Genomic DNA, 19,020 nt, shown 5'->3' with positions numbered 1-19,020 from the left:
TCCGAAGAAATCGAGCATCGTGCATAGAATTGCTTCACAGCACAAGGATGAATGAATTCAGAGGAATGAAGTGGAGCGATATCATCATGATAGACATCGAGTTTTCGCAGAGGAAATATTCCGCTTGAGAAGGGAAACAGATGATCATGTTCGCACTCGAGAGCAAGCTCCGGCTCTCGCAGAACAAGAGTTTGGCTCATTGAATTCCCGTCCGGCCAACTCAAAAGCATATGTTGTGAAGTCGTATGTGGGGCCGTAAGCACTCCGATTCCCAATCCCGAGTATTGATTGTCACCAGCCCACAGAGAGTTCCCCTTCCTAATTATAAGGTGGACGAATAACTCAATGAACGATCTCCTAAATTCAATTACGCCGAACTACTCGCGCCTCATCCTCGAGGTTCGCGAGAACGGCTGAGACATGATCTAGCCTGCAAGTTTGATTCATTATTAGTCGGCCTCATGCAATATAGACAAGGAATATCTCATATCTCGGCATAGCAGGGACACGCAGAACAGTACACGATCGACTCGTATGTGTAGTTGTTGGTCATTTTGTAACAGTCAGATGAAACTGAGTGAGCAGAACTTTGGTCGTTCCGGGAACGTTTTATCAGCCTGGCAGACCTGATTCGACTTCTACGCGACTCTCCGACGAAGATCTACATCCTCGAACGAACTGTCGTCTCTTTCGTGGGTACGCCTCCTTTCACTTCTTCGAGAGAAACGATCCGAGCGGCGTGGGGTGCGTCCGCTAAGGATTGGACAAGCCCTCATAAATCGCGACTCGTTCCGAGAATCGCATAGACCTCAGGGCCTCCTCTGATATCAAGACACTTCCCGCGGTTTTCCAGTTGACTCATCACCGAACGTGCGTGGAAATGCAGCAGTCTCAACCGAAAAACACTTGCACACTGAGCCCTCTCGTTTGGACTGATTGCGACTTTTTTTTTCGATTTTGCCGCACGATAACCCGCCGAGCTGTATCCGGTCTGGCCTCGAATATACCTGCCCCTGTCTGATCTCCGCCGAGCAATCGTTTCTACACACCGCAGTCGGCGCTGAAATATAGTGGGTCACAGCGACTGGGCCGCGGATTCGTTTCCTGCTGCACTGCAGATAACTTTCGACGGAAACAAGAGCGTCTCTCGTAGATGACCCTGGGGTCTCGACTGATTGCTTAATTTCTAGGGAGAGTTGAGATCAGGAGGCTCGTTAAATCCAGCCTATCGTAGGGACCGTGTTTTCGTGCAACGAAAAGCGTACTCTCAGAGGACGGACTCCTAAGGAGAGGACTTAGATGAGAAGCACGTGAATGAGTTTCCCTCCCTTTTCTCGCCCCACACCGGACGGAATGCGAACCACTCGTTTTGACATTCGCTTCCCCGACTCCGACGACAATCCGATGACAGCCATTCTCGAATTTAATATTTCCAAACCTAGAGACTCACAATGAGTCGCTCGGGGATGTTCACCAAGCGGCCTGTCTTCTATACACGCATGAGAGTCATGTTAGGACGGTGCGGACAGTTCACAGTCCTCTAAACCTTTGTTTAATGATAGATGACACAAATGTCAGACTCTGTCGAACTCTATTAACAATCTCTAGCACGAGCGATTCCGGATCTTTGGGTGCGATCGCGAACGCAGCACGATTCACAACTATCGCCCCATCTGAGGCTGGTTCGTTTCGAGGGTGAGTTTCGGTGTCGAACCGAATTCTTGCTCTGGCCCGGACTCATGTATGGCTTGACCGAAGACAATTGAGAGAGCGTCGTTTGCCTGAAGGCACAGAAGATGATTGTTCACGTCTCGCTTCTAGGCCGAATCGAGTGTCAGACTTTTTTACGGAAAACCTTCGGAGAAACAAGCTCCACAAGTCCGGGCCGAGGTTCGTCTGACGAGGAGGGAAGGAGCAGGAGAATGCTACCGACCTCAATCAATAGCCTAACTGGGAAAGGGACCGCGAGAATCGAGCATGCGCACTCTCGGATCCTTCGCCTTGAGAGGGCACCGTATATCGTCGTATGACGTCACGCGGGATCGGAGAAGAGGCTGAGGGACCTGTGTAGGCAACTTCGAGAGCTTCCACGCAGAGGAAAAGACAAAAAATGTCCTGTTCGTGCATCTCATCGGTAATGGACAGCTGATACCATATCACCCCAGACTTCTGTCCGTCGATTGCTGCGGATTTGCGCCCAGTGCAGAAATATAGCTGAGCGTGCTTGGACACAGTGGGGGGGAAAACACAAGGCCGGGGAAAATATTCGCTCCCCTTGTATTCGCGGAAGTCCTGGGGAAGTTCACCAGGGCAAGATCCGCGCAGAGAGAGTCTGGGGAACTGATCATGTGTTCATTCTTCTTGAAATTAGATAGAATAGCGTTCCCGTTTCGGAGACAATTCCTCGCAACGGAGAATCCTGGCCACTCGTTCAAGCACAGCACACGGAATAACGAAAGCCACTCAGGTCAGAGAGTTCTCGTCGAGCCGTGAGTCTTAGAGAGTAGGAAAGTCGGAGCGAGAATATGACGTCCAGCGGTGGATCCCATGGAGCCCGAATCGCCGGGAACTTCACTCCCTTGGTATGCTTGACCGAGTGGTGAATAACATATTTACGGGTGGGAGCCCCTTCCCGTGATTTGCTCCGAGTTCAACACCTCAATTGCGGCTTGATTTGTGCAAATCAGAAATCACATATGGGTGGCTGGAGGAGCAGTGGTTCCAAAGCCTCGAGGAGGGTAAGTTCCTTCGCCTAGCCTTCCCAGCTGATAATTCGACTCGAGGGAAGTAAGTAGAATCGGGAATTCAGGTGGGGAACCGCCATGACCACAAGTATCGCCGAGGGTCCCATGACCAACTCTTGTATCTGGTTGAGCGATCCGTCTCCCAGCATTCGGTCGATCTCTCAACGAGCGTCACGCTACAAATCAGAAGTGTCCGATGGCAAGAATTCCGAAGAATCCTCTGCTGTAAATCATGGGCAGACTAGAGGAGCCGGCGGATGATTCAATCCGCATGAAGGCATGCGAACTTGATCGAATTTCCATCTTCCAGTCGACGGTCTCCTACCTGACGGCCAGGAACGTCTATGAGAACATCGATTTGCATCAAGAGGGTAACTCTCGAGAGAGGATATTATTCTCATCGTCCAGAGCAGCCCTCGCATAGCCGGGCGCGTCAATTCCTGCTAACGTTCTTCGGAACGAGTTCAAGTTTTGAGGATATGTTCACTTCTACATCGCTTGTGATGTCTGCGGAATTCATATGACGTGATCGACTGAATGAAAAGCCTGGAACCTCCTGTCGAAGCTTGAATAGCGATACGACAGTGCGCGAAGGAGACTCGGAAAAAGGTAAGTGAACGATTGAATCTCTTTGAGCATTCCCGATCCTGACGAAAACTGTCACGTAAAGCGCATAGACAATCGAGAGATGATGATTCAAGTAGTCTTTCGTCTTCCGGGAGAAAATAAATCGGAACTGCTCATTCCGAAACTCACGGATTTTCACGCGGACACGCCGGCATGAGAGCGAGTAAATGGAGCCGCGAATGGTATGCGTCCCATAACATTGCCTACGATGAGTAGCAAGTATTCTGGGCTCAAGGGGCGGTTCGCCTATCGACTTCCAGTGTTTCTAGCCTGAAGATATCCAGGGTGAATTGACTTGGTTCGAGGATCTCAAAGCTTCGCGTGACCTTGACGATCGGCTTCTCTTAGGCTTTATTGTCGGAGCGCCTGCCATTGACGATCTCGAGCTGAGCGAACCGGATTATCTGAGCCAATGATTCACCACCATTCCCAGCCGCGAAATGACTGAGAGAATAATTTTGAAAATCTTCATCATTCGAGGAATCATCGTTCTATTTCTCGTGGCATTCCTCAGCTCATCAAGCAAGATCCATACGTCGTGACCGCTTTCCGGGTCGAAGTCTTGAGGAGGTTGCTCCTCGGGCTCGAGAGAAATATCAAACATTTTCTGGATATTTCATGAACTTGGACCATTCGAGTACTCGGCGCCCGAGGATGGGGTCAGACGTCATTCCAAGGGAATACTAAACACCGCTCCGAAAATCCACAAAATCCACCTTGTCGCGTCGGAGGCCTCCGTATTTGAGTCGTCATCACCAATCTTGTCCACTTCCGTGGTAAAGCGCGCGGTCGGGGATTCCGACACCTCACTAATCAAGCGGCGACGAGTGTTGCGATCAAGCTAAAACATTTTTCGCCCCGCATACTGCTCACTTTTTGCTCGTCGTCGTAAGGAGGCATCGAATTCCGAAAAATTGACCCGCATCCAGAGTCTAGACCTCTCAAAGAAAGAAATAGACACAGATCCACGGCTGGTATGTTCAGCCGTGGATCAGCCCATTCCCTCGGCAACGGGGAGAGGTTCAGCCAAGGAATTGTATTGGTCGCCCCGTGTTGGCTACCAAAGGTCAACTTCGAACAATGAGTAGGATTCTTCTATTGAAGCGAACCCGTCAAGACAACCTCGGGCACTCCGGAGTGGTCTCAGAAGGGAGAGTTGATCGTTTACCAAACAGAGAAGTATTTCTCCCTGAGGATAAGCGCCGGAGCTCCGCTTACGATTTCCGCGGTCTCGCTCCGCAGAATCCAGTGTCGAACCACGAGCATCGAATTTGAAGGAGCGTCGACGAGCGACTCAACCTGTCCCTCCTCATATTAGATGAATCCTGTTCCAACATTACAATCGCTCGATCTGCGCCGGATCTGCCTCATGGGACCTCATTTCTGGAACATAGGACTCCAGATTCAAGGATCTTGCTCATTACTTCTCAACCGTGCGTTCCGCTCCGAACTCGCCAGGAATCGCACGGTGTGGAATCCCGCTCCCTGTCGTCAATCAGATTCGCATAAGCGACCGCGCGCTTCCGAGGACCTTTAGGTGCCGATCCTTCGGGGTTTGGGTCAGGACCCCCCGGAGACAATTGTTTCATGAAGGATCCGGTAGCCCTGATAGCCTCTCAACATGGGTCGACTCACATCAGGCGAGAGTGGTGCTTCTGCCAAAGATTTGTGTGTATTATCGGTCGACCGCTTCCGGCTGTATTCAACTAGCCGATCGATGAGTCTCGACCGTCAACCGTGAGCGAGACCCCCGAGGGCGATCGAGGGAGACAGCAGCGCCTTCCCAGATGGAACTCCAAGCTTTGAGGCTGGGGAATCGATTTCCCGAAATCTATGATGCTCTTATTATTATTAATATTAGTTATTCGTGCCAATCACCACGTTCGCATGTTCAGTTCGTCATGCAAGGATCCGTTCTATTACACAGTGTCGCATACTGATTCCAGGATTTAGGATGCTCTGACCTAATGAACACCGAAAGCCGTTCGGAGTCCATGAATAGTCGGCCGAAAGCCTGGCCAGAAGAGCACTACGAAAGGGTTTCGGCAGCCCCGACGGAATTTCCAGAGGACGACTTATCTTGACTGCGGGGATGAATACTCTCGGAAACGTCCGGGGGGGGGGGGACGGCTGCTGTCGATTCTGTTCTGATTCTGCAGCTTGAATACAGAACGAGTCGATTGGGGTATGCGCTCTGTTCTCCGCGAGGAAGCGAGGATCTCTCCAGTTGATGAGGTCTCTCATGTTGAGAACCATAAGTCGCTCGCCCATTTTTAGCTCAGCAAGTCATGGCCCCGGAGAGTTCGTTGTAAATGACTCGAGCGCGAAACGGGGGGAGGGGGAGATTCCACATGAGACTTGTGAAACCCATCGGGCGGACCGGGACGGCCCCTCTGGGAGGTTAATCGATTACTTCTGGTTGATGATTCCCAGCCTACAAAAGCTCTACAAGTTGCTGCTCGCCAACCTGGAAACCCGCGCTCTTCTACTCATTCCTCGGACGGAATTAACCCCGGAATACTGGAGGGCCTCAGAGATTTCATTTTATCCTGATCCCTCCCCAGGGGATTCGGACTTCACTCCACGATACCCGTCCTAGTCTTCGCCGAAGGTTTGAGGATGGAGTCAACGAAAGCTCAATCCTCCATTCGGCATTCACCTTCGCTCCGATGTGCGTGGAATAGCTCCGGAGCTCGATCGGCGGTTGGATCACTCACCGGAAGCGGGGAATTATCCACGAATCGCGCACTACAGGGTGATGGTGTTCGAACTCATTTTCAACTGGAACAGGATCCACAAGGATGAATAGGACTCCATGTTGAGTGGAGAAAGTAGAGGGCGCTGGGGGAGTTCGGTCCCGACAGCAGACGGCTTTGCATCGAAGTGCTCGGAGGCAAACCCAAAGGGCGGGCGGCGCGGCGGGACCGAAGGAATCTGAGGCCGAAACTTTTAATGGCTCTCGCGCTGTAGCCGCAGTAAATTGCCGCTGACGACCGAACATTGTAGCTTCGTCGCGACTTGAGACTCAGTTACGAGTCCGAGCTCCGGGATCCGGGACTCAGAAAAGAAATTCTCGTCATTTCTTCGGACGAAGACATGCGGTTTTCCGTGTACCCAACGTCGATCGTCGAATACGCCTCACCCCTTGGAACTCTTCCGTTTGGCAGGAGTCTACAAGATATTTTTCCGTGTCTTCCCTTTATTCCTAACATATTCTGTAATGAGATCTCCGAACGAACCACCAGGGCTCTGTATGTGATCTGTACCAATCCGACGAACGTGTTGAAATTCGAGGAGAATGTATTTCTCCGGTCGATGTCTCTCTCGGAATTCCTTATCGGTCGAGTCTAACTCTCAACGGCCCGCCAATGAACAGCTCGCTCGATCACGTCATTGTTCCATTTAATCTCCAAAGCTCTCCACCCACTCCTCTTCCAGCAGCTATGTTGCTTGGCCGGCGCAGACACGATGAGAATTTGCGGGAAACCTTTGCGGAAACATGTACCTATCATTGTGTCGTGCGTTTCCCTCCTGCTTTTCGTGCTCGTGCTGACTCTCCATTCATCCACGAGGAAAGTGTGGAAGTTCGGCTACGCTGTCACAATCGAGCCGGACGAGGCAGGAGCCACCGTATCTCAGAAGCCGATCCTCGTCTGCGTGTCGTCTGCCTCGGCCAACAGGGAAAATCGCGACGTCATACGTGAGACATGGGGTTCCCATCCGTTGCTGCGGGTGCTTTTCTTCTTGGGCGTCAACATCGAGCATCAAGCGGACGTCATCGAAGAAGCCCGAAAGCATGCAGACGTGGTTCAGTATAATTTCTTGGACACATATCGGAACCTGACGTTGAAGACGGCTTCGATGATTCATTGGGCTCATCACAATCGATGGAAGCAGCGGGAAATCGTCCTGAAGGTCGATGACGATACTTTCCTCAACACGCGGGTTTTGGAAAAGCATCTCGATCGCTTCCAGCGACCGGCCATCTACGGGAGCGTTCTAAAAGACGTCGCGCCTGTCAGAGATCCGACCAGTCAGTATTACCTGAGTTGGGCAGAGTACTTCTTCCCGACGTTCCCACCGTATCTGAGCGGTGCCCTCTACGTTCTCCAGGAGGGAATCATTGGAACTCTGTATCAGAACATGTGCAAGCTCACGTATTTGGCCATAGAAGATGTCTACTTCACCGGTCTCCTTGCCGATTTCATTGGAGTGGAGAGAATCGCCCTGCCTCAATCGGCGCGATTGCTCGACGTGCCCGAGTACATCAGCGACCGCCGCACAGCTTGGTTCTACGGTGAGGTAAACCTGGATGTCTCCGCTTTGTTGGGGGTGCATTACGTTACTCCGGAGCTCCAGATGAAGTATTGGAAACAGATAAAAACGGATCCTTGAGAGACTCTCAACATACGCGCATCAGCGGAAATTCTCTTCTTCCATTTATTTATTGACCCGGGGCAAAAGTGCCCTACACGTGAGACGCCAGCGTGCTCGTCATGCGGCGATGGCGGAAGACCTCCTCGCGCTTAGGGGCCGAGGAATCGTGGAAAATCTGCTTGAGATCGTGGAAACGAAGAGCATGTTGATAATAAAGAAGAATAGCTATCGACTCTGGTCCTTCACAAATTCTCCCATGTCGATGAGAGGAACACCATTTATTTATTGAAATTCCAATCCTCCTCGTGATCGTTTTCTACAGAGAATCTTCCGACCGCCTACGATGTCCTATCTAGACGCTGCTCTGAACTCCTCTACTCGAAGCTTTTGCCGGAACCGATTGCGTAGCCTGGACTTTGATTCCGCTCCGATCTGGGCGACGAATCTAGGTGGGAGCTTCTCGAACGCCTTCTGCCAATCGTTGTGTGCTTTCATCTCCGCCAAAATTTCGAGGACATTATTCAACGTAAGCGTCTTTTGTGCGCCTGTCCCCAAAATAACATGCTCCCTGATGGGCAACCGAGCACAGGCGATACCATCCTTCCTGGCCTTGGCAAGGGTCAGGGGCTGTTCGAGTCCCAGATCGACGATTCCTCCGATCAGATAGACTTTCGATGGATCGAGCTCCTTCAGCGGTTTTGGAGCGTCCGGGCTGAGATAGACCAAATCTTTGCTCGGAAACAAATCCAGATAGTGCTCGCTCGTTTTTCCAATCAGCAGCTGTCTGTGATCCGCGACGAGGTACTGTTCTACCAGTTCATCGAGGAGACATTTCGGCGGTAAATTGCAGAGTGTCAAGTCGAAGGGATCTGGGAGCACTCGATTGACACCATACGCGAGCATCATTTGTCGCGCTAGATTCCGCAGCTCCCGGTTGTTCATCACGTCTGAGAAACCACAGTCGATGACGAGTTTCGTGCCGAAGAGGGCGGCCGACGCCAAGCGCTGGCCATACAACTGGCGGTGCATTGTCACTTCTCGGATGAAGGGGAATATGCCTGGTGGTATGGGCTTGCGTTCCCTGACTTCGCTTTCCCTTTTCGCTCTCGCAAGGAGCTTCGTCTGTTTCCTATTTCTGTCTGACATCTCTCGTTTGTACATGAAGCTGGAATAGAAAGAAAAAACGCGTGATATTCCCGAACGAATGGGGTCGACCGAGCAGGTATCATGGTCCAGCCGAGCTCCAAACTCGACACAAGTTCAGTCCGGGGCAACGTAGCACCAATCGGACCGGGCTCAGTGCTGAAAGGCTGTACACTCACTCGTAATATCTGTGCCGTTGTGGTTTTGAAAGGGTCAGCAAGTCGAAAATGTCTCTCTTCTTGATCCTCGCGGGTGCAACTCCTGTGTCTTCACGTTTGAACTCAATCTCCAGGAGAATCAGGTGGATTTTCTTCCGGTCTTCCTCTGTTTTGATGAATTCACTGAAATCCTCAACGGTATAGCTGCGGACATCCTCGTCAGAGGAGCCGGCAGAGGCCTCGGTATCCCCCTGGCTCACGGTTTGATCTTCGACATCAGCGGAAGCTTTGTGCTGGACTTGACGAGAAGCCGACCCAGACATGGCAAGCTTCGAAAAAAGTCCTCTTTGCACACCCAATCGAGCCGCTGTCCACGCCAACATGATCTCTGAGATCTCTTCGAGTCGGAGACGGCAGCGGGCTGATCCGGACGCGGAGTAACGAAGCTCTCCTTGCCTCGATTTCGGGCGTGGCCGTACAGAATTCCAGTGAGTACAATCCGCGCACAGTGTTCTTTCGGAACCGCACGACGCTTCTCACCGACGCGGTGCACCACGCGACTGCGCGGATCTTACTCTGTTTGTCAGCGTGTCTGGGTTTTCTCGAGCTGTGTGCGGTGTGCCGTTCCAAGATACCGGTCATGCTTCTCCTACATCAAGCAAGACAGGGGCAGAGGGGGTAAGGGGAAATCTACTTCCGATCTCCGGAGACCTTCGATAAGAATACATCAGAAACTCCTCAAGGGTGTAATCATTCTGAAACAATCCATCCCATCCTGCCTCGGAATCGAAAACGGGAAATCCGCGGGAGATTGATAGACCACGATATTGCCCAAACAATCTCGATTGTCGGTCCGCCCCCCCTCCGCCGATAGTCGTCGTCGGCACAGCCAGATATCGCCAAACGCAATGTGGTGCCCAGCCCCATCAGGAGCATGCGAAAAGGAGCTTAGATAGGAAATCACAGCGGAAAACGGGCTCGGTGAAGAAATCAGAATATGTCTGCATGGACAACTTCCCGAAGAAACCTTACTGACATTCAATCGTCCACCACGCGCAATGCAGATTTTATTTACATAGAGACCCAGTTTAATCGTGTATAATCATGAATAATCACATGTCCGAGATTGGAGATAACGGAGAGGCTCGAGCTTGCTTTCAGTTCCTGCTACTACTGCTGCTGCTGCCATTAGCGCCCCTGAGTTTGTCTCCGATAGCTTTGACTTCCCGTCGAGTCGCTTGATATTGTTGATTGTAATCTAGCCTGTACAGGAAGCGCATGATGCATTCGTTACGTTTATCGAGTTGGCTGGTCGTGTGCTCTTGGAGCACCTGGAAACATCTTCGGAGAATATCTTGTTGAGATCGGAATTCTTGTTCGATTGATCGGAGATCGGCGTTGATGTACATCGGGAAACGGAGACACGTCTGAAACACTTTGAGAAGGGTCTCCTTGAAGCGAGGCAGACTGACGAACATCATACACGTAACGTCTTGCACGAAATGGCTCAGAGCTTTTTTCAGTGCATCGCAACTCCTCGAACCGTGGAGCACGCCCCGGAGCTTGTTGAAACTGATGTGCAGAACGTCCATGTGCAGATAGCTCTCGAAATTGCTGACGAAGAACTCCATCTCGTATCGGAGCTTCATCGCCTGAGGACTCAGCCTTGATCCCAGGGTCGAGTTCAAGGCCAATTCGGCCCGTCTGACGGCCAGGAGCATCTGGAACGCGTAGCCCAGCGATCGAACTTCTCTGGCCGAGAGAAGGCAGTGAAGGTCCGGAGGTAGATCGTAGACGAGCATCAGAAGACTCCAAGTGTCCGTGGCGTCGCTCTTGCTAGTCACAAAACGGATGCGTTCGATGAATTCCATGTCTTCGTCAGGATACGCCTGGTAGAAACAGTTTCGCAGACATTCGCTCGCAATACTTAGATGATTCTCCTCGAAAGGAACGATGAAATGCTGCTGGACTTTATTCATCCACTGCAGGATCAAATCACCTCGTCCCATGAAAACAGTCTTCAGAATCGCTTCGAGATGATATTCGAGTCTCTGTTGAACGACGAGTTGATCCCAGAGGTAGTCTGAGGTAAAGGCACTCAACGATGCGATCACCGGACTCAACATGTCGAGATCTTCACAAGCGGCTTCCAGCTTGCTCAGATATTCGTCCTCCTTCTCTGCGTAAATGGATTTCTCGAAATAACTCTCTTCGTAGAACTTCGCAACGATGCAGCCAATCTGTCTGATGGTCGAGGCGTGTTCGGTGAGATAAGGGGGTACGAAGTCGTCAACCACTCCGAAACCATCTTGGTCCGGTCGGATAAAGAATTCGCAATGGGGATCTTTCAGAATTCCGTAAAGTAGCCACGAAGCCAATTGGTCGAACAAGACCTTGTTGCATCGCTTGAATAGGGTCTCGAGTCGCTGGCGGACCGTTTCTTGACCGCATGATTTCGTTTCCGAGTAAACATACCTGGAGAATGAATCATAGGAGAGTTAGGGAATGTTCACTATGAAGGAGTAACATGGCAGGCAGATTGAAGAACAAGGAAAGCGGACGAGCGATACGAACTTCAACAAGTGACAGCCGTGTTTCTTCTCGTTGTGTATGACGAAAATTCTGGCTTGCAAGGCGTCGAATATCGCAAACCATTCATTCAGATCGTTTCTGAGATCACTCAAGGTTGCAGTCGGCGTCTCCAAGAGATAGCTCTCGAACGTGGCCAGAGTTTCTCGGAAATCGTAGAGAATCGATCCAAGACCATCGGCCAACGCGGACAGATACATGCCTGGATTAGATATGGAACGCAGTTTGAGCAAACATCAAGCGAACAGAGGCAGTTCAGTTATATAATATGAGACATATAATACTCGAATTCGCCTCCGAGAGGATAAGACACTCACCGGTCCCCAATGTGTAAGGATTTCTCTCTTTGACCTCGTCGAGGAAACGATTCAAGAACTTATACGTCGACCCGAGAAGTAAGAGCTCGTCGACTAGAACTCGATCCTCAGGGCCCTCGTACTCCGGGACAAGCCGGAAACGTCCCTTCAGATCCTCCTGGATCAGATCGCTCGATAGACCCATCAGCCCAAGAAGCAGTCTTTCAAACATCTTCAGCTGTACCTGGAGGGAGGAGCGGCCAGTTAATTTCGAAGAGCGCGTGAGCTACATGGGTACAGTGAAACCTGAGGTCAAGACCACCTCCATAATCTGGCCTTTCAAGGTATCAGGCCACTCTTTCCGAGTTCCGAATCAATAGGCTCCCGTGATGGAAAACCTGCCCAATAAGACCATCTGAGTGATCAGACCTCTTTCTGGATAACCCAGAGGTGGTCTCTTTTGAAAGGTTTCACTGTATGTGCCCTTCCGAGTCGTGTCTACTCCCAATGCTACAAACTGAGCGAAGGATGGGAAGTTTCCGGCGGTAGGGAGAAGCATGAGGAATTACCAATTCGATAAGGAGGAAAGAAGATCCTTGGTCTCTCACTTCTGCAACATTGTCATACACGCCCCTGAGCCGCTCCTTGGCACACCTTCCCCGACAGAAAGTGGAAAATACGGGGGAGAAGTTGATGGAATCATCGAGCGCTCGAACTCATCGGGATTCTATTCCTTCTCCTTCTTGAGAACGTTCCGACTCCGGGACAGCAGGGTACGTTCGAATTCACCCATGGAAGCTTTGGCGCGGTCTTGCGCTGATGATCTTGCTGATCCAGGAGTGGCACGGCGGGCGATCTCAAATGAGCTCCTGCATTCGAAAAAACCCTTCTAGTTTTCTATGTCGATAATGCGGCTTTGAGGAAAGTTGAGTCTCAAAAAGACGACCTGCTGCAAGGATCGCATGTTCAAGCTCGATAACAGACGCAGAAGATTCAGCATTCGCAGTGGATTTCTTCTTGATCACGACTTCCCATCAGGTCTTGATGGCAAACAATCCGACTCATAGACAGGAGCAGATGCTCAAGACCAGGGGTGGCCTATTGGTGGTCCCCGGACCACCTGTGGTCCGCTTTTAAGATTTCGGTAGTCCGCGAAGCAGCCCAAGTATTACTTCCCGGGAGAGACGTCGATGATATCTGAACGCGGCCTATGACCTTCGCAACGAGAATTCCGTTGCCTGCTCAGTCAGTGATGAGACAGCCGCACGTGCTGCATAAGGCTCAGTGGATACGAGGCGGTGTTCTGGATGAGTTCGTTCTCGTATCCCGATTCAAAAACATATGACTAGGGCTGTAAATTATTCGCGGAAAATATCCGCCAAATTCGCGGAAATTCGCAGCCTCCATTGAAACTCTATGAGGAGTAGCCGGAAATTTCCGCGAATCCCGCGATCGCCGCGAATAATTTACAGCCTTACATATGACCTATAGCTTGGTGGTCCGCGGACCCCGTCGCCAAGGGCTTAGTGGTCCGCGGGACCAGAAAGGTTGGCCACCCCTGCTCAAGACGGATCTTCCGCTCCATTTGCGAATTCCGAGCACCATTCCGTTCTCGGAAGTGTGCGTTGAATCTTTAGCTCAAGATTCCGGAAACCTGACCTTCTCAATCAGATCTGGTAGGATCGTGAGATTCCCGTGTTTTCCTACTATTTGATCAGGCTCGAGGCGATTCGCTCGAATTTGAGTTTCTTCTTTCTCAGTGACGACCCATTGCTGCACATCGCCTGAGATTCCTGAGATGATTATTCGGAGCATCTGTCGTTCACTGCGGTTCTTCCAGTCGGATATTCGTCGAGGCAAGCGGACAATGGTCGTTCAGAAGGACACGATCACGGTTCGTACACCTTGACCCGGTTTCTGTGTGACGTCTGAATCAAGTGCTCGGAGCCTATTTGAATGCTACCCTGTTTCGACCTCAGGTGACTGGCTTGAAACCCCTCTATTCCGAGTGGTCGACGATAAAGCCGTACTTGCCTCCAATGCCGCCTGAAGATATCACCTTCGATATGCCCTTCGTAAGAGTTCGGAGTAAACCAGCATTCGAGGGTGAAAAATGTCTGCGAGTCGTGGCTTTCCATGGAATGCCGGGAAACGGCGAGCACTTCCAAGCTCTCGGAGAAGCACTGGCAGAGACGTGCAACGTAGATTTCATCGCTCCGACTTTCCCTGGTGACGAGACCTCTCGATCGACATATTCGAAAACCTCGTGATCCGATTTCGAGTGCGGCAAGGCGTGCGACGATTTGAGTCCTTACCTCCGATCCAAACACGGGACAGCTCCCCTTACAGATCTGAAATTCACACTGGAGAAACGAGCTTTCTGGCAGTCAACCGAGGAGCGTCTAGCCCTCCTGGAAGTGTTCCTGAAAGCGATCGATGTGCGAGATGTCGACATCTCCATAGGTCACTCGACAGGTTCGTCCCTCTGAGTCGAGATAACTTTATTGAATTCCAAGATAAATATTCCAACACCCGACTGACTTATGAACTTCGAATGCTCACCTCGAGGAAATAATTCTATCAATCTATCGCTCCCGCAGGCGGTTGGGCGGCGGTGAATATGAGTCTCGGTGTGGGAAATCTGAAGTCCCGCTCATTCTGTTTAGTCTGCACCAATATACCGCGTTTCATCCGGTGAGTGAAGGTTGACTTGACCTCTTAGCCGTAGGTTCCGCGCTCCTTCTAACCGAGCCCAGAAGCAGCTTATCTCTGGGGCTCCGGGCTCTTTACGGTCTATCGGAGCGGGGATTTGAATCCGGGAGAAAGAGCAGTTGATGATGGCGGAAATGTACCGCCGCGTGTGATAGATTCTTTCTCTCAATTGAAGGTATATCGGTCCGAAGTGGTTCCAGGGGAATTTGTGTCGTGCGCTGCATTATAAGTTCATGGAACCCCTGGTAGTTTTGGCGTACGAGTTGATAATCAGTACTTTCCGTCTGCGGAGAAAAATGACAGCTTTCGACGCCATGAGCTCTGCCTTCCCCCAATACGCCATGAGATACTGGGAGGAGCAAAATGCGCCGAGATCTATACGGGAAGCTGTAGAGAAAGGTGAGGTCCATCCCGGGTCCTTTTCAGAATACTCGCTGCGACTCGTCTGATCTCTGGGGTCAGACGGGTCGCCGTAGACGAGGAGAAACCGTCTATCTACCGTCTCTTCCTCTGGAATGAAAAGGAGCTCCCGATATCATAGGAGTTCCCCGAATGATGGTATACGGCGGTCGAGACTACCTGCTCAAGTTGGAATTCAGTCACTTGTTGGCGAGCGATCTAGGGAATCCAGATCCGAAAAACCATTATACCTATGAGGGGAAGGAAGACAAGCAGCTCAAACTCATTCAGCAGGTGGGTGCAGCGAGAGGGAAGCGAGTCCTGTATCCTGCGAAAAATATTAGTTTACCGTAAGAAGCATGGGAGAATTCGCTCATGGTCATTGGGCTTATTTTCAGCCACAAGACGACAGCGACCTCCCGATCACAGTTCATTTCACACAAGGAGGCCATCATTGCTACCAACAATATCCGGAAACTATGGCAAAGCATCTTCTGCAGCTCGCGAATAGGGCAGACTTGTTCCATCAAGAGTAGAACCTTAAAGCGATGTGGTTTTCGGACCCCTATCACCGCGCGAGATGATTGAGACGCTAGTCAGCGTTCTGAACGCTGGAAAAGGCGACGGGGTATATTCCCGGTGGGAGCCAGAGATCCTCGAACCGCCAATCGGAAAGAATCGGACGCTGCCACCGATGATGACTCGCCCGAAGTATCTCGATGAGAGAATAATAAATTTCTCATTACTGAGCTGATGACTGATCAATAATATCTGATTGAGTACCAAAGACTCGAAATGCCGGTGCGTCTCTCTCCCTGATATTCCCTCACCGGTGACCGGGAAACTGGCGAACAGCAACGCACTCCCTTGGCTCTTCCAAATTAATAATTATGTTTGATTAGCCTGCTCTCGAAGGAGCTCGCCGCGGTGACCCGCTGTTACAGACTGTTCCATGTCCGATTCGACAGAGGCTCCCATGCGATCTCGATGATCTGTCGCACCTTCAACCCCGGCAATATTGTCGGTCTTCTGATGCTAGCGAATCTCGTGCGTGCTCGATCCATTCAAACTCTGGGAGAGCTCGGAAGAACATCGGGTAGGATCTGTGAGTGCCTCGAAGACTTTCATCACGGTTACGAGACAATCAATGAGACGGAAAAGGCAAGAAAAGATCGCGTCTCTTCTTGGAAGAAAACATCGATCTCTCAGTAAGACATGAGACCTGCTGGACCGTTGATGTTTCCCTGAAAAATTAAGTCTTCCCTTGCAGGTTATCGCTCTGGTGCGAATCGGCAGACACATGCCTGACGTCCTGCGATGCGGTAATTTAGGAGCCCTGACGCCTGGAGCGTTCGCGGAATTGCTTTGTCGGAGCGATGAATTCTACAAGCTCCACTTGTCCCCATATATTTCAAAGGAGGGGAAAATCGCAAGGGACGCAGCTTCCCGGAAACTTCTCAAGGTGGTGAGTACCGAAAGCGCCTTTGTGCGCCGATGTAGACTAGAAGCGCTACTCACAGACGATGTGGAAGCGGCGTCGAATGTCGACCGCACCGTAGGGTCCCCCTACACAGTAACTCGATTACGCTGCTGCGGACCCGATAAGAATCACCTTGATCGGAGCTGCCGATAGAGACGCGTTTCTCGATTTCTCTGTCATATCTCCCGCTTCATAAGACTTTCCAAGGCGTCCGATCAATGATCTTGATTGCAGATCGACCCAACAAAAATCCCGGATCCTTTATCGCGGAAAAGGACTGCCTCGCGAGTCGACATCATGAAGCCTTCGAGTAATATAATTAAAATAACCGCTTCCGGCACGCATCTTCATGAAATGTCATCCGCGTTCGATTACATAAGCTCGTCGCGATGGATTGCTTAGCCTGAGATCTAAACAATTCATTGATTTACAGAGCGGCAAAAGAGGAAGGTAATCCCCGAAGGAGCTTCTCTAAACCTTGGAATGGGAGTGGCCGATAGGTCCCTCGGTCGTTCAACGGAGGTGGGTGGTATGGTTCGAGCAACTCCCAGTGGAGAGCTTGGATTCGCTCTCCGAACTCTTGCTCAAAGGATTTCCCTCGGACTCATGCTAGGTCTCATGGCTCCACTCCTTGATTGTGGATGTTGGAAAAAGGTTTTCGAAAAGACGCCGTCACCTTGCAGACTAAATCGTCACAGGAGCTATCGCAGCAGCTTCCCTCGAGAGGAAGCAGTCGTGGTGGCCGAAGATTAGCCGAGAAGGAGTCTCGATTCCCCCATGGAGCGCAATACTGCGTGAGCTGCGTGTGGAAAGTTGAGTTGTGGCTACAGCGCATCGGAAACGTTCTGATGATCTTCTAGCAGCTACGTGGAGCTCAGATGAGTCCCTCCCACGCGGGAATCTTAGGGTACCATCTCGGAGGTCTCTGCTTCTGCAATAAATGCTAACTGATCTCCCTACTTCTTCATCGTGATCTACGCTGGCAGATTGCGTGGGCTATGAAGCGCATATCATGCTTTCCCCGCTGAATGAGGGCAAGGAAATTCGTTCGCTCCAATTTCAAGCCTCAAAACTCCTCGACTGTGAGGTTTCTCCAGTGCCAGAGCACGCGAGACGAGAAGATGTGAGGAAAATCAGACTCTTCCTCCGAGACGGGTCCTGGAGACCTTTGGAAGGTGTGTACCGTGGCGTCGAAGTCGCTCAAGAGAATTGAACAAAAGTTTTCACGAATGAAGTATGTACGCACCGATCGATTTATTCGGACTCGGGACAATGAGTTGGAGACTCCTGCATTTCCTCATAGATACGATAAACTCTAAAGAGAGAAGAATAGCTCTCACGAGCTCCGTGGTCTGCGTGTCTCCGACTGATCTCGACGCTTTAGGATCCGTCGCTTCTTGGGACTTGGAGAGCTGGACTCGCAGCGCTTCTTGACCATTGTCTGCCTGCGCAATCTCTTGCGTGTGACTTCGGCAAATTTTCCCGCTTGCCGGTCAGAAGGATCAGCCGGTATGTTCCGGCGGGCATCCTCCGTGGGAACCTCCATGGGGCTCTCAGGTTCCTCATCTTTATCATCCGTGATCACGATAATTTCAGCATCGCTCTCAGTGGGAGCCATCTCCTCGTCCTCGTCGATGATGACCGAATGCCTGAGGAGAACGACTTCGTCTCCTGATTCCTCATCGCTGTCTATTATGATTTCGACCACTTCCGCGGGTCGCTATGGATAGTTTCTGCAAGTCTTTATTTCGTTAGATGTGAACTGCGTCGCTGTGGTGCGAACGCCATTTCGGCGATCGTATATGAAGGGCAGGGCATGGGATCTGCGACAGAATGACGCGACCAGAATGACGCTACCAGAATGACGCTAGTGGAATGGAGCTGCGGGAACGGCACGGAGCCCAGAACGACGCCAGCCGAAAATGCCGCGGCAGGGATGACGCCAAGCTCCGAACGACGCGAACCCAGACTGCCGCCGGGTAGATGGCGCGAAGCCCAAAACGACGCGAGCCCATAATGCCGCGGCGAAAATGACGCGAGTCCAAAACGTCGCGGCGGGAATGCCGCAGCCTCAGTATGACGCGACCGAAATGACGCGAGGCCCAGAACGACGTGAGCGCAGAATGCCGCTAGGAGAACGTCGCGTGAAAATTAAGGAACGCGGGCCGGAAACGACACGGATCCAGAGCAACGCGTGCCCGGAATCTCGCGCGACCTGGATGGCAGAAACTTAGAAGCAACCCGAAACAGAGCTACTACGAGTACTAGCAATTAATTGAGAGGAAACATGCTTGCATTTATTCATGCTTTCGTTTCTCGATTATATGAAATTGGGATGGGTCTCTGCAGAAATTCTGCACCACACATCTCGAGCGCTTTAGTTTGACCGCGATTCGGTTCATCGACAGACTACAATCACGGTAGGCCACAATGGAAGCTTTTTCGGTCTCACTGAGGGTACTTTTACGGCCCATGTTGGGTGGAGACTTGAAAAA

General features: G+C 51.2%; 4 protein-coding genes across 4 annotated transcripts; 2 read left to right on the top strand and 2 right to left on the bottom strand.

The window, feature by feature from the left end:
- Window positions 1–6,802: 6,802 nt before the first annotated feature.
- On the top strand, window positions 6,803–7,976 carry LOC100904065 (beta-1,3-galactosyltransferase 5). Its single transcript, XM_003738278.2, has one exon. The coding sequence runs from the start codon at window positions 6,840–6,842 to the stop codon at window positions 7,764–7,766; it is 927 nt and encodes a 308-aa protein (XP_003738326.1). The 5' UTR covers window positions 6,803–6,839; the 3' UTR covers window positions 7,767–7,976.
- Window positions 7,977–8,072: 96 nt separating this feature from the next.
- LOC114827990 (mitochondrial ribonuclease P protein 1 homolog) lies at window positions 8,073–9,621 on the bottom strand. The gene is made up of 2 exons (XM_029113000.1): window positions 9,071–9,621; window positions 8,073–8,913 (listed from the first exon to the last, which is right to left on the bottom strand). Exons 1-2 carry the CDS (start codon window positions 9,430–9,432, stop codon window positions 8,097–8,099), a joined length of 1,179 nt encoding a protein of 392 aa, XP_028968833.1. The 5' UTR covers window positions 9,433–9,621; the 3' UTR covers window positions 8,073–8,096.
- A 456-nt stretch (window positions 9,622–10,077) lies between these two features.
- Grip75 (gamma-tubulin complex component 4) lies at window positions 10,078–12,166 on the bottom strand. The gene is made up of 3 exons (XM_029112999.1): window positions 11,956–12,166; window positions 11,624–11,840; window positions 10,078–11,524 (listed from the first exon to the last, which is right to left on the bottom strand). The coding sequence occupies exons 1-3, from the start codon at window positions 12,164–12,166 to the stop codon at window positions 10,207–10,209; spliced, it is 1,746 nt and encodes a 581-aa protein (XP_028968832.1). The 3' UTR covers window positions 10,078–10,206.
- A 1,635-nt stretch (window positions 12,167–13,801) lies between these two features.
- Window positions 13,802–15,581, top strand: LOC100905073 (uncharacterized). The gene is made up of 7 exons (XM_003738284.1): window positions 13,802–13,828; window positions 13,914–14,163; window positions 14,284–14,409; window positions 14,535–14,628; window positions 14,822–15,045; window positions 15,188–15,339; window positions 15,444–15,581. Exons 1-7 carry the CDS (start codon window positions 13,802–13,804, stop codon window positions 15,579–15,581), a joined length of 1,011 nt encoding a protein of 336 aa, XP_003738332.1.
- Window positions 15,582–19,020: the final 3,439 nt, after the last annotated feature.

Source organism: Galendromus occidentalis, unplaced genomic scaffold (assembly GCF_000255335.2).
Source record: "Galendromus occidentalis unplaced genomic scaffold, Mocc_1.1 scf7180000075867, whole genome shotgun sequence".
In the NCBI taxonomy this organism is placed as follows: Eukaryota; Metazoa; Arthropoda; class Arachnida; order Mesostigmata; family Phytoseiidae; genus Galendromus; species Galendromus occidentalis.
The sequence above is the reverse complement of the archived record's forward strand: the minus strand, read 5'-3'. Positions and strand labels throughout refer to the sequence as shown.